Below are 13,706 nucleotides of genomic sequence, written 5' to 3'. Positions count from 1 at the left end.
TAAAGATTTGTTTGATATTAATGCTCTTTTAGGTCACTGAAACCCTAATTTAGGTAATTTTTCGTAAACAGATTTAAAGTCTTCTGGTCCTTTAGATTTGTGGTGGCTTGGGATATTTTTATTTAGCCAAACATCAGGCTGTGTGCCTCAGCAAGTGGCTTTTCAAAACTGACATATTTGGCGAAGAGTTAAGTAAATACCTTATGGATAATAATTAATCCAGTCAATGTCTCTGTCTTCTTAAGGCTGGGGAAAACCATGTGAGTAATAACCAATTTTATGATGTTTGATGAACTATAGACCAGAATAAGGAATGAATAAACCCAGATTGTAGTTTAAAATAAAAAAATTGTTCATACTTTGGAAAGAAACATGCTAGTCTTGCATTATCAATTGCCACCTAATATAAATGTCACACCAATGCATCTCTTAAAGTATTGATATTGATAATGGAAATCTGCTTAGGCATTGATGAAAATGTAATGTTAATAATTTTTGAAGAAATGTATGCTGAAACTGTTCAATTTCATAGTTGTCTTTGTTTTAACTGTGCTTGTTTAGAGAAAGTTTCTAACCTCTCTTCCTCAAAAATAAGTGTTTTAAATCAAATGTGACGTGTCACTGGAGTGAAAAAGACACAGTGGGAATCTGTGGGAGTCCAGTTCAGATTTCCAAATCCACACCTGTTGCTTTAAAGGGGCAGATCCAGTTTGCTTTGAAAAGGCAATTTAGTGCAGGCCTTTTTTCTGGACTGCACTAAAGTTTCTTGATTTTTTTTTTTCCCTATTGGCTCATAGTTGAGAATACAGTGTGAAAAATAGCCATGAAATTGCTAATTTCTTCTTTTTTACTTCATCTCTAGTATTTGTGTGTCTTAGCAGCAATTCTGCTAAAGACCTGTGTCTGCTCCATAACCTCTGGTAATCCTTATTGTACAAATCCCTCTTTAGGAAAATTTAGATTGAAAAGGTCATCCAGAAGTCATCCTGTTCAACCTCCTGTGAAGAGCAGGGTCAGTTACAAACAAGGCGGGTGTACCTTTTTTAGTACGTGGCTTGTCAGCTGAGAGATCTCTTTGTAAGAAGCAGATTCTGTAATTAACTTCTGAAGTGTTAGGTATTTGATTGTTAAATTCTCTCCTTAGAGGGAACATAAACCAGAATATACAAAAATAGATGCCAAACTGTAGAAGTGTCTTCAGCTGGGAGTTGCTTAGCCACAGTGGCCAAAGGTGTAAAGACTGCTGGAGGAACTGGAAGTTGAAAGCAGAGAAAGAAGGAAAGAGTGACTTGGAATTAGAAAGCTGGGGCTAGATTCCACATTTGAGGTGCTGAACCATGGAGGGAGGATTGATGCAAACCAATGGGCAAAGTTGCTACCCATGGAAGCTGATAGAGATGTGAATTGAGTAACATGTCAAGTGTGATGTACTTGACAACCAGCTAGGAGCTGGTGTAGACTGAAGCTGTTTGAACAGGAGAAATAACAGTGAAAAAATCAGTGTTATGATGAAAGGCAGGTTTTAAAATCCCTCAGTGAGGAATTCAGAAGGGTACCAGCTGTGGGAGAAGCTGAGGGATTGTCAAAGTACTTGTGAAAAGCTGGAAGGAGGAAATTAGTTTTGGCTCAGGAAGAATAGAAGAGGAGAAATTGGTATTGAATGGGAGCTAGGATTCTTTGAATACTAGGTGTAAGAAGAGAAATGCTGAACATTGGGGACGAGAAGATTGGGGACAAGTGTGTGTGTGGGAAGAGGTTAATTGGGAAATAATACATGGTATATGGTACATCTTGGAAAAAAAAAAGACTCGGTGACTTTGTCCACTTTTGTAATTGAAGTTTGGGTCTTGTGATTTGATCAGTAAACTTAAGAAGAGAGGATTTATAGTTCAGCATTGCATGAGCCAGCAGTGTGTCCTTGTGGCCAAGAAGGCCAGTGGGATCCTGGGCTGCATTAGGAAGAGCATTGGCAGCAGGTTGAGTGAGATGATCCTGCCCCTCTGCTCAGCCCTGGTGAGGCCTGACCTGGAGTGTCCTGTCCACTTCTGGACTCCTCAGGACAAGAGAGACAGGGAGCTCCTGGAGCAGGTCCAGTGAAGGGCAACAAGAGAGCATCCCTTCTGGGGAAAGGCTGAGGGAGCTGGGGCTGTTCAGCCTCCAGAAAAGATGGTTGAGAGGGAACCTCATCAGTGTCTGTCAGTATCTGAAGGGAGGGTGTCAGAGGATGGATCCAGGCTCTTCTTGGTGATGCCAAGCAACAGGACAAGAGGCAATGGGCAGAAAGTGATGCACAGGCAGTTCCACCTGAACACGAGGAAGAACTTCTTCACTGTGCAGGTGACTGAGCACTGGAACAGATTGTTCTGAGAGACTGTGGAGCCTCCCACACTGGACATACTCAAGAACTGTTTGGATGCAATCCTATGCAATGGGGTTTAGGATGACCCTGTTTGAGCAGAGAGATTGGACCAGATAACAAACTGTTGTTCCTTCCAACTGTATCTGCTATGTGATTCTCTGGTTAAGAGTTACTGCTTTTGATTATACACAACTATGATGTTGAATTGTTGCAAACATAGGAAAAAATAGCTCTAAATAGAATAGGTTTTTAACCTATATAGTCCTTAAAGAATCTGTATTCAGTCACTAGTGTTGTCAAAAACAAGAGTTAAAATTTAAATTCACTGAAGTACTGCAGTAACTTGAACTCTCATAAAATTTTCTTCTGCTCTTAAGCATATCTTTTTTCCAGTTTCTGGGTTAATCTTTCTACAACATCTGTCTCTTCCTTCTTTCCACTTTTACTGTTCAGGTTAAAGTACTTAGTCACATTCACAAATCTTGATATTAATTAAGAAAACCCCCAGTAAACCTCGACAGGTGCTGGTGAATTACAGAGATTTTCAACTGTCTTTCTTTGGTATATTTTAAAATACTGATTTTACTTTTACTTTTGTGTGCTTGTGTTGATCCATGGAGCTTCTCCTGAAGATACATCTTTTAAGTAAGACTATTGACCTATGTGTCTGTGTTTTTAATTTGGAAAATGTTTTGTAAGTGCCAGTGTCTATTTGGCAGATCCTTACCAAGTCTTTAATGTTTTTATCATCATAAAAGAAAGGAGACCAGATTAAATGGAATTTATGTATAAAAATAAAACAGGAGACTTAACTAAAAGAATTTTAAAGGGCATGTTTGTTATCAAAACAGTACATGATTTAGACAGCTGTTTAAATGGAAATAATAGTCTCTGCACCTAGTACATGTGCATAGAAGTATTTACTGGGTTTTTTCTCAGCAATATGCTTCCATAAAATGCAGACTTTTTGGTTTTCTACAGTTCATTTAGCTAATTTAGATAAATGAATAACTGACATTTCATGGAAGTAAGCCTTTCCACAGTAAGCCCTTTCTGGCTACAGTAATTTTTTTTCAAGTATTTTTTTTTTTGTTTTTTAAAAGCTGCCTTTTTTTGCTTTTATACCTTGGCCAAAACTCATTTATAGATATGTTATAAAGAACTTTCTGAACTGTTTTATCCAAAACTACTTTTCGTAGCCATGTGATTCAAGTTATATTTGAAGCATTAAACTGTTAGTACCAGCACGTAGATTACAGAAAAGTTAAGGAATGAAGACATTGGTGCTGATGTATAATAAAGCCTGTCTTCTTAAGTTTGCTCTTCTTAACTTTTTGTTTAAGGTGATAAAGAACATCTGTTTTCTTTTTTTCTAATTTTCTAATCTAACATGTTAAGCTGTGACTGCACGTCCTCCCCTGCAGTTGCATACTTTTGCCCTGGCAGTCTTTTGATTAATGTGTGTATCTCACAGTGCTCAGTCACATTCCAGCCATTTCATAGTCTCATGGAAAAAGGCTGCAACACTTCTTATAAAAGACGACTTGACAAAACCCAGTATTTGATTCCTAATTGATCTGCAATTAAAAAATGGACTTGTTCTGCAAAAGGACCCTGCCTTTTCTGTGAGTAAGTGCAGATGTTGGTCTTAGTAAACTTTTTGTCAAGACAGCCCTTTTATTAGGAAATGTCTGGAGTCTTTTGTTACCTGGTGCTTTTTTAAAATTATTGTTACTTTAAAAAGACCTAAACCAACAACAACAACAAAAAAAAGAAAACCAAACCCTGCACCCAAATCTCTTCTGCAATTTAGACTTCAGAAGTAGGAACCTAGAGAGAATTAGGCATGCATGGAGCCAGATTTTTATGTGGATTTTTGTGTATGGTTTTTTTTTTTTAAACAAGTGACTAGGAAATGGAGTGCTGCCTTTTGAGGAATATTTCATTTCACTCCTTTGAAGCATTAATTCTGTTTTATAATTGTGTTGAAGTGGGTATTTGCTGTTTAGTTGGGTGGGGGGGGGATCACTTGGTGTAAAGCTTTGGTATCCAGCAGATGAAGCCTCAGTATAAAAGGGAATTATGAAATATGTAAGAGAGAGTTCAGAAATAATGGAATAAAATTATTAATGCATAGGAAGAGATAAAAGAAGTGAGGTTCTTTTCTAATATCTCACTGCTTTTTGAATCCAGTAGTTGTAACAAACAGCAGAACTTTGAGTTGGTGTGTTTTTTAACCGAGCAGGTGTCAGTAGGAGCAATATTCACCTGTTTCACACACCTTTCACACACCTTTTTTTTTTTTTTATGCTTGAAAATAGTGCACTTCCTCAGACTTTGGAGAATGAATTGAAGAGATACTTCAGTACTGTGCATTCCCATTAGATGAGAATTCTGCCAGCTGACAGTGTCCTGTTTAGCAAATATTCTCACTTGCAGAGTGTTCTTTAGCCTTCTCTCCAAATGGCATTTCTCCCAGTGTGATAAGCAGTATATTGTGTATACAGTTTCCTAGTGAGACGTTGGCTGCCATAATTAGTGTTGTGAGCTGTACTGGATATCAGCAGTGGAATATCCTGCACATCCAGTATCCAAGCTTTCTGTGCAGCTTTTGTCCTACTGCCCTTTGTTTCCTTGGTGGTTACAGGAAGAAGTCCTTGACCTTTGGTGGGTAGGATGTTTTTAGCATGTGTGAAATGGTTTTGGAGGGATTTTTATTACTCTTTTTTTTTTATTGTCCTGCAGACAGTAAAGTACAAGAGTAGTAGCCCTGGTTTGTTTGTTTCCTTTTAACTTGCAAACTCAGACTTGACAGCGTGTATATAGGTATGGTTTGTCTGAAGTTAAAACAATTAAACTTGTTCAAAATGCATATTTTATTCGGCGTTATGGTTTTCATGTGCCCATTTATCTACCATTTTTTTATGTTGTGCTCAAAAATTTTGAGTCTAGGCTTGTGTTCAGTGTCCTGATGAATTTGTGGTTAAAAATACATAAGGGAAGCTTATTGACAGAAGTATCGATGTTAGTGATCAGTATCTGCTGTGAATTTTCATGTAAAAAATGCAACTTGGCTGAGGTTCTGAAAGTGTTCCTAATTTTATTAGCTCATGATGGATAAACAAAGGTTGCTAAAACTTGAAAATTGTTCTCAAAGCTGGTATTTTGCTATCAGTATCAACTGATAGTTTTAAAATTTGGGATTTTCTTTATTGTTCATTTTTTAAAATACCAAAAGTTATAGCATACTTGAATTTATTGAAATGTAAGATTTCATAAAATCAAAAAGCGGACCAGTTTCTTGTGGCTGAACAATTTTTTTCAGATGTGTGAAAACGTATGTTATTTCAGGCTCAAAACATGCACTGCTTTTTTGTCTGCTTCAGAATTTCTTACCTGGGTTTGATTCATATTCTTTGTTTTTGGTGGTTTCTCAGGTACTTAATTTTAAGAAGTGACCTGTTTAGCAGAAATTTGGTTTGGCTTAAAATAATATAGAAATCTTCAAAAACCACTTGTAAAGCATCAGATCAGTTCTTGAAACTCAAGAATGTAGTACATGTATAGTATTGGGTAGACATATGGAAACTGGTTATTAAAATGTTAAAATATTTTATTGCCCAAGCAGAACTCAGATTCATATAGGTAAAAGATGTGGACTTTCTTTTGCTGTAGTTAACTTTCAAAACTCATAGATGTTCATAGATGATATTTTTTCATCCTTTTTATTTTAATGTGCTGAGACAGAGCATAATTTTATGTTTATAAATGGAGTATAGTTTACTTATCAAATATTATTCTAAAGTAAGCAGTGTATACTTGAGATTCATAGATATATACCATATATGGCAGATATGGAAAGGTGAAGCAAGGTATCAGTGAATATTCAGTGCATCAAGATGAGCTTAGCAGTAAAGTCTTTACTGACTTGGGGTCTGTTTTTGGGGTTTTTTTTTTACTCTTTCAATTCAGTTTCATTCTGCTGCAAAGAAGTTGGAATAACAAATAACTAATAAACTTGCATATATCACTGCTGGTTTAAAAACTGAACAGTAAAAAAAAATTGTATAACTCTTAATATAAATATTAGTCATCATTCTTGTTAACTCATATCTTATTTGTATTTTGTTATTTCTTACCTAGAAGTGGAAGAACTGTTAAATTCTCTTAAGCATATCCAGCACATTTTGGTAGACCCTCAGAGTCAAGAGGATATCTCACTCATCTTACAGCTTGTTCAAAACAGTGATTTTCAGAATGCATTTAAGATCCACAACGCTGTTACAGTGCACATGAACAAAGCCAGCCCTCCATATCCTCTCAGCTCCAATGCACAAGAACTAGCACAAGAGGTATGTAGAGTATGCATCCCTGTGACATACATGAAACCTATAATCATAGCTGCTGTTGAAATACATACTCGTCAAGCTTGTCTGAGTGCCTGCATGTTGAATATGAAAGGGGTTATAATAGTCACTGATTGGAAATCTGGAAAAACCAGATACAGTAAACAGTAACCAGAAAAATATTTTGGAGGTAGGAACGCCCTCTTTAGCATGGGTAGATATGTAACAGAGAAGGTACTATGTTTAAACATAGGAAAAGGGAGTGGTTGTGACAATCAAATTCCCTTTCCGTTGGTATTCTTTATTTCAAGCATTCAGGAACTGAGTTACAGTTCTCTCTTATTGTGACTCCTCTAAGCTGAGCTGTGGTTCTTAGATTGGGAGTCATCTCTGAAAATACAAGCATACTGGAAACAAGCCTTCTGCTTTAAAGTGAGCAACAGATACCTTAATACCTAATTTCAGTGTTTTAATTACCGCTGTGATTAAACTTATTTTGGTCTGACAGATGACAGCTCATTTGTAAGATCTGATACATTTTTTAGAAGTTGTTAAAATATTTTAAACGATCACTCAGTAACTTTTGTAATAATTTTCCATGGCCTGGTGCAAGTCTATATTGTGGTGAAGGGTGGATACATCTTAGACCCACGTGCGTTTGTTAGCTTTGACCTCAGTAGCTTGAATACCAGCATCAGTGCAAGCCTAGCACTCTAGTGTTCAGCAAAGCCAGATCCAGGGGCTGGGTAAGGGCTGGGTAAAGCATTTAGCACTCAGCAAACTAAACTGACTCAGGTACATGGGTTGGAGTATTTCTGTATGGCAGCAGGTGGTGGTTGTTGGTGGGGTTTTTGGGTTGGTTGGTTGGTTTGGTTTAGGACCTGGTTTTCTTTCTCCCTGAAGCATTTTTTTTTCCAACAGGTTTTTCCACTCTCCTTTCTTTTATTAGACTTCAGTCTTGTAAGTCCAGCAGCACTGTATTGAGCTTGAAGTTCTTTTGCAGAAGAAATTACTGACTCTTGAGGGACATCATTTAAATATACAGTCTAAAGGTGCAGCTGCTGATTAAACTTCAGCTTAGGATTTTATTGTTTAGGTTTGTCAGTAAGACTGTGCCAAAAGCAGGTGGAAGTATTTTAGAATATCCTGTGAATCTGTGAAAACTTTTAATCAACCCACTAATCATGTTTGCAGTACATGTGAGCTTCCCTCTAGCTTGCTTATTCATCAGTCTGTAGCCTACTTCAGAATCCTCACTGGGCTTGTTCACTACATCTGAGTCTGAAGGAATCTTTTCAGTTTCTGTTTGTAAACTGCTCCCCAAACATCCACTTTACATAGGCCTAGTTCAGGATTTAATTCAGATACAAACCAGAATTTTTGAACCTCCTTTTATAATACAGGGGGTTACAGATGTAACCTTTAAGAAAGCTGGTTCTTTCCCTTCATGGATACGATGACCTTCTATTTGCTACTTAATAGAAGTTTCCAAGAAAAAAATATGCCTGGGAAAACTCCAGGTCTATTCCCAAACTTCTGTGTTTCTCCTGGTTTCTTGCTACCCCTACCTTCTCAGCATATTCTTCTCTTTTTTTTTGGGTGATTCAGTAATTCCTAAAATCAGAAGGTGGTGCAAAGCCAGTTTTGTGTTTCTCACCAGTCATGAAGAAGGTTAAGCAAAAGAAAAATATTTCATTTATCCAAAATTTTTAAACCAACAGAATTGGATCATTATCCACAAGACTATTACATAAAAGACAAATCACTGCACTCATTTTGGCTCTTCATCTCCCATCTCTGTCTTGCCTAGCCTTGAAATTCCTGAAAACTCAGTATATTGCAAATGTCTGTTCCCATTTTACAGATGTAATCTAGTTTCTCAGTGACTCAGCTTCTTGTGTATTTAAGTGACTTGTATTTTGCAATATGGTAAATAACATCCTGAAATGATAGAGCAAGAAATTCAGGACAAATATTTCTGTGTCTGACAGAACTGTCTCGAGAGAATACCTTGAAGCCTCCATTCACATCTCTTTGTACTTCCTTGTCTTGCCTGAATAGATCTTATGCTTGGTTTTCAGATCTTTTATTCATTTTGGAGTGGTTTCTATATTAGTTATGGTAGCAGTATGGGAGGAAATTATTTCTGCTTTAGAAAAGTTGGTGGTGTTTTGGTTTTTTGGGTTTGTTGTTGGTGTGGGATATTTTTTAATCCTGACATTGTGTTTATCTTGCATGCCCAAGTCTTTTCTTGTACTCTCATTTTTGGTTGTCTTGCTTTTTCTACCTCTAAGCATAGGCGTGGGAAACTCCCCCAAGAAAGCAGCTCATTTACTTACATCAGGGTGTTTTTGAAAAGACACTTGCAAAAGTCTGGATTTAAGATACTGATAACATCTTGATGATAAAAGCCAGAAGACATTACAAGAAAGAAAAACAGCAGATACATGCATAACATTAATTTTAACTAGCAGGTAGTGCTAGTGTGCATATTTTAGTGCACAGGTCATGAGCAGCAGTGTATGACTCTGAAACTGTTTGGAGTGTGTGCCCCAGTTTAAAGCGACAGACATGTTTTATTTGAGGCTTTATACTGTGGAAGAGAACATCTCTTATCAGGAAAAGGTATTTTACAACACAGTTGCACAATGCAACATGAAAGAGTCTCCCTTTAAAAAAAAGTAATAATTAGTGTTGTTTAGGGGTTTTTTTTATTTTCTAGTTCTCTTTATAAAATTGTTAAAATTAGTTGTATACATGCACAGTTAATTTTCCCACCAATTCTGATAACCAACCACTAACAACTCAAGATTTTTCTTTTCTTTTTAAGAAACTTCAATTGAATTAAAAAGGTGGAATGAAGCACTTGAGCTTAAGGAATTTATTTGAGAAAGCTTATCTTAATGTAATGGGGTGTACTCCAAGTCTCAAATAAAAATAGCCAGTAAACATCAAGTGTAATTAAATTGATTTTAAATCCATTTAAACTTGACCAAGATGGGGGCAAGGATTGTGGGAGCATGGTTTGAATCTTGACCTTGTAAGAATATTTGATGCAGCATTCAAGACAGTTTATAACTTTGCCTGTAACAGCGCATACCAAATACCTTAGAGACTGCTATTAAATATACTTAATAGGCTCAGTTTATACAGACTATGTTCCTGAATGTTTTGGACTTGCTACAGATCAGTACTGTTGAGGGGATGCACTGGAAGCTCCTAACTTCTGGTGTAAGTGCACTAGAATGTGTGTGAATGGTCCATCTGACAGTCCTGCTTACCTGCCAGTAAGCAACAACAGAATTTTGCAGGTGCAGTTAATTTCTGAATGCTTAATATCCAGCACATGCCTCCATCATACATGCCTACATATTGTGGTGTGTGTAATGAAACCAAATTGTTAACTTGGAGAGGGGGGGTACCTCTTGAACTGAAGGTAACATGATTAACAATAAAAACTAGTCTGAAGAGTTAAGAAAATACATTTATTGCCACGTATCCAGTGTGGATGATATATATGTAGTGTATCACTTCTGGAATGACTGGCTTCTTCAAATTTCTTAGTCTGATAAAGCTGTGGGATTTATTACCATGAGTTACAAAGGGCTCTGACAAGCAGCACTTGCTGCTGGAATAAGTAGTGTATAGGGCAGCCTGAAGCTTTCCTAGAACTTCCTTAAATAAACAAATGAGATGTATGTTTTTCTTAATGAGGGAGCAGAGATATTAAAATTTTTAATAATCAAATTATTCAAAGCAGAAATTCAACTTGAATAAAGGATATTTACTGCACACAGAATAACTGGTCGAACCAGATTACTTTCTTTTCCGCTGTGAAATCCCCAGCCTCTCACCTTGAATTCAGAAGATTGTGTTTCTTTCCAAGTTGCTTTCTGAGTAGGTTTTCCTATGAAAAGATCATAAAGATTTGATAAATAAAGCTTGAAGGCTTCTTGTGGCTTCTTCAAGAAAGGAATTCAATGTCCCTTGAAAGTTAGAGACCTTAAATAAACCTTTATGAGAAAGTCTTTTGTATAGAAGAATCTTTTCTTTCAAAACAGAGGAAAACTTAGAGTGAAATATCTTTTGCAGTGTTCTGTTTGTAGTGTGACATCCTAGAATTCACCTTAAGCCAGGTGTAATAGCTTCCTGTCTAATTTAGACATATGACCGAAGTTAGGAATTTGCAAAGCTGAACTCTTTCTGTTATCTGTGATTTTAAAGAAACTAGTTAAAAAACTATTTAAATCTGGCTTTTTCTTTGACCATTTTAAACTATACTACATTTGCTCTCCATGAGGCACTTTCTAGGGGTGTCAGAAGGAAGGCTTTTGGCGGTTGTGCCAAGTTTATTGCAAAGCACAGGAACATGTTCGGTGTGACAGTTTGCTTGTCAGTGTGAGGATCTTGCTCCATGTGCACAGTTCATTTAGTGGCTTCTCCTCGAATTTAAAAATACCTTGACTTGAAAGTTTTCAGTGCTGTTGTCTGGTAGCATCCAAGATAGTTGTTAGTATTTCTGTAGATAATTGCTCCAAGTATAGAGGCTTTTACCACCTTTAGATACTGTTAGATCATGCAAAAAGGTGAATTATTTTCTCTTTGAAACTTTGGTTTCTTGATTTTCTAGTGTCACATTACCTCATCTGTAACAGTCAAAAGCTCTTGAACAAAATGTTTTTTCTTTCTCTGAAGGCCGCTGCTCTGATTTGTATAATCTGCTTTTGATGTCTTTGGATTCATTTGTGCTGTTGCACTTGTGTGCCTTTGGTAAGATTAGGCCAGAGGATAATGGCTTTGGAAAGTATCTTCAACCTTTATATAAGAGGACTGCCCTGTTCTTGGCTCTCTGTATGGGCATACCAGTATTTGCAAGAGATGATGGCAACGCTTATTTGGTAACTGAATGAGAAGGAAAACTTATTTTGGCAATTGAAACTATCCTTGTGTTACTGTGGATTATTTTAGAACCAGCCAAAGAAATCAAGTTTCCAGGGAGACGCCTTTTGAAGTCTTGATTTGTGCACTTCCTGAGACAGGAGCTCCAGGATGCATTGCAAAACCTGTCTTGGAATCTTTGGCCTTGCTGTTGGTGGAAATAGTTTGCATAATAAGAATATGATAAATTGCTTTTAAGGAAGAGGAAGGCTAGTCACATTAATAAGAGATTACTCCAATTTAAAAGCCCGACATAGTCTCATAATACACTTCATTGTGTCTGATTTCACTGATGTGAAATCACCAACTTTCACTGTCTGGAGTTTGATTTTTTTGTGTGTGCATCTTTGTGATACCTGAGCTCATTGCCAATCCCTGGTATTGACAAATCTCTGTGAGGTACTGGATACCAACTTAGATTTGGTAGATTATTGCTGAGGCAAGATGTGCTAGGTTAGTCCTGTGGTCTCATTGCATGTTTTCCTAATGTGTACCAGATTAATCAATCAGCAGTAGTGTAACTACATGGATAATACTTTACTTTCAGTAAAATGAATAATTGCAGGTAGGGGGTTGTGCTTGAGTTAGGAGAGGGAGGGTTAGTAAATCACGGGGTAGATTTAGAGTTTTGCTGCTTTATTTCTTTTTAGGTACAGAGTGTTTTGAAACCCAGCCACCATAAGGATGGACAGGAGCTTAATGCTTTGCTGAATGCCCCTCACATGCAGGTAAAACATTAAATGAAACTTTTAATCTAATGGATCTATTTCTTGATGCCATTTTCAGTGTAACTTATTTTTTTGCCTTGGTCTGACTGGGAAAGGGTGAATTTTATTCCTTAACCCTCGTTTTTCTAGGATAATGAATTTACAATTTCAAGAAACTAATGGAACTTTTTAATGAAGTGTAGTGCATGATTGTATTCAGCCTTTGCTATAGTCAATATGTATTACAGGGTGATTTGCAGATAAACAATGTAGTGGTAGGTCAGTGGGGACAGGGCAACACATGAGCTACTTTGCTTATCTGTTTTTAACTTTCATGCTAACTTCAGAGTGTATAAAGGCAATTTTGTCCTGGGGTGGTTATGTAAAATAGTTTTCTCTGCAAAACTTACTCTGAGTCTGCAGACACATACATAGTAAACCAATGTCTGTTTTTTTAGTACAGACAAGATAGAAGTACAGTCACAGTTGTGTTCAAAATTGCTTTTTAAAATTATTTTCCAGTCTGAAAGTTTTGAAAAAGAGCAGGGGCTATGTAGCTCTAATAAATTATTTTTTTATTGCCTGAGTCAGTTTGCAACATTCTATAACCTGCTGAGACTGTTGAAATTGCAGAATTTCATCTACTGTTTTATATGCATATCAAGTGTAATATTTTCTGTAACTGAGCTGATTTTGTTTAACACTAGGCACTTCTACTGGCTCATGATAAGGTTGCAGAACAAGAAATGCAGCCAGAGCCTATGACAGATGAAAAGATTTATGAGAATGTTGGCATGTATGGAGGGGAGACGGTTAAAATAGTTCGCATTGAGAAAGCTCGGGATATTCCCTTGGTAAGTACTGGTGCTTACTCAGTTATATGTAAAGGAAGTAAGCCTTTTTGTCCTTTCCAGATTGCTATTAAATGTTTGGGATTCAAATGCAAAGGTAATGTTTAACTTGTAAACACTCTCCCTCCCTGCAAAATGAGAAACAGTCATAGACAGTAAATGTGCATTTAACTTGAACTGGGCAGTAGCCATACTACCACGTAAAATCTGTACAACTTCCATCAACTTGGGTTTTGACAGATCATCTTGGCAAGAATCACTATCCCAAGCTTGCTGCAAGGGAGCTTAAACCTTGTGCCAAGCAGGTGGAGGTTTTTTTGGTTGGCTGGTTTCTGGTTTTGGGGTTTGTTTAGCAGTTATCATCTGCTATTTCCATCTTTCAAATAAAAGTTTTCTTAGGACTATGTTTATTAAAAAAATAATCTTACGGTGTGGAGTAATTAAATTGTTCAGTCTTTAGTGTAGGTTGAAGGAGTTAAGCAGTGGTTTTTTTGAACTGGAGCAT

The 13,706-nt window shown here is 36.8% G+C and overlaps 1 protein-coding gene across 1 annotated transcript in view; it reads left to right on the top strand.

The window, feature by feature from the left end:
* Positions 1 to 13,706, top strand: part of PALS1 (protein associated with LIN7 1, MAGUK p55 family member) — a 56,019-nt gene that overhangs the window by 27,990 nt on the left and 14,323 nt on the right. The window contains exons 3-5 of the mRNA XM_066321390.1: positions 6,503 to 6,711; positions 12,294 to 12,371; positions 13,058 to 13,204. Of these exons, the coding sequence (XP_066177487.1) occupies positions 6,503 to 6,711; positions 12,294 to 12,371; positions 13,058 to 13,204 (434 nt within the window). The remainder of the gene's footprint in view (positions 1 to 6,502; positions 6,712 to 12,293; positions 12,372 to 13,057; positions 13,205 to 13,706) is intronic.

This window comes from Sylvia atricapilla, chromosome 6 (genome assembly GCF_009819655.1).
Source record: "Sylvia atricapilla isolate bSylAtr1 chromosome 6, bSylAtr1.pri, whole genome shotgun sequence".
Taxonomy (NCBI): Eukaryota; Metazoa; Chordata; class Aves; order Passeriformes; family Sylviidae; genus Sylvia; species Sylvia atricapilla.
This window is presented reverse-complemented; position numbering and strand designations above follow the sequence as displayed.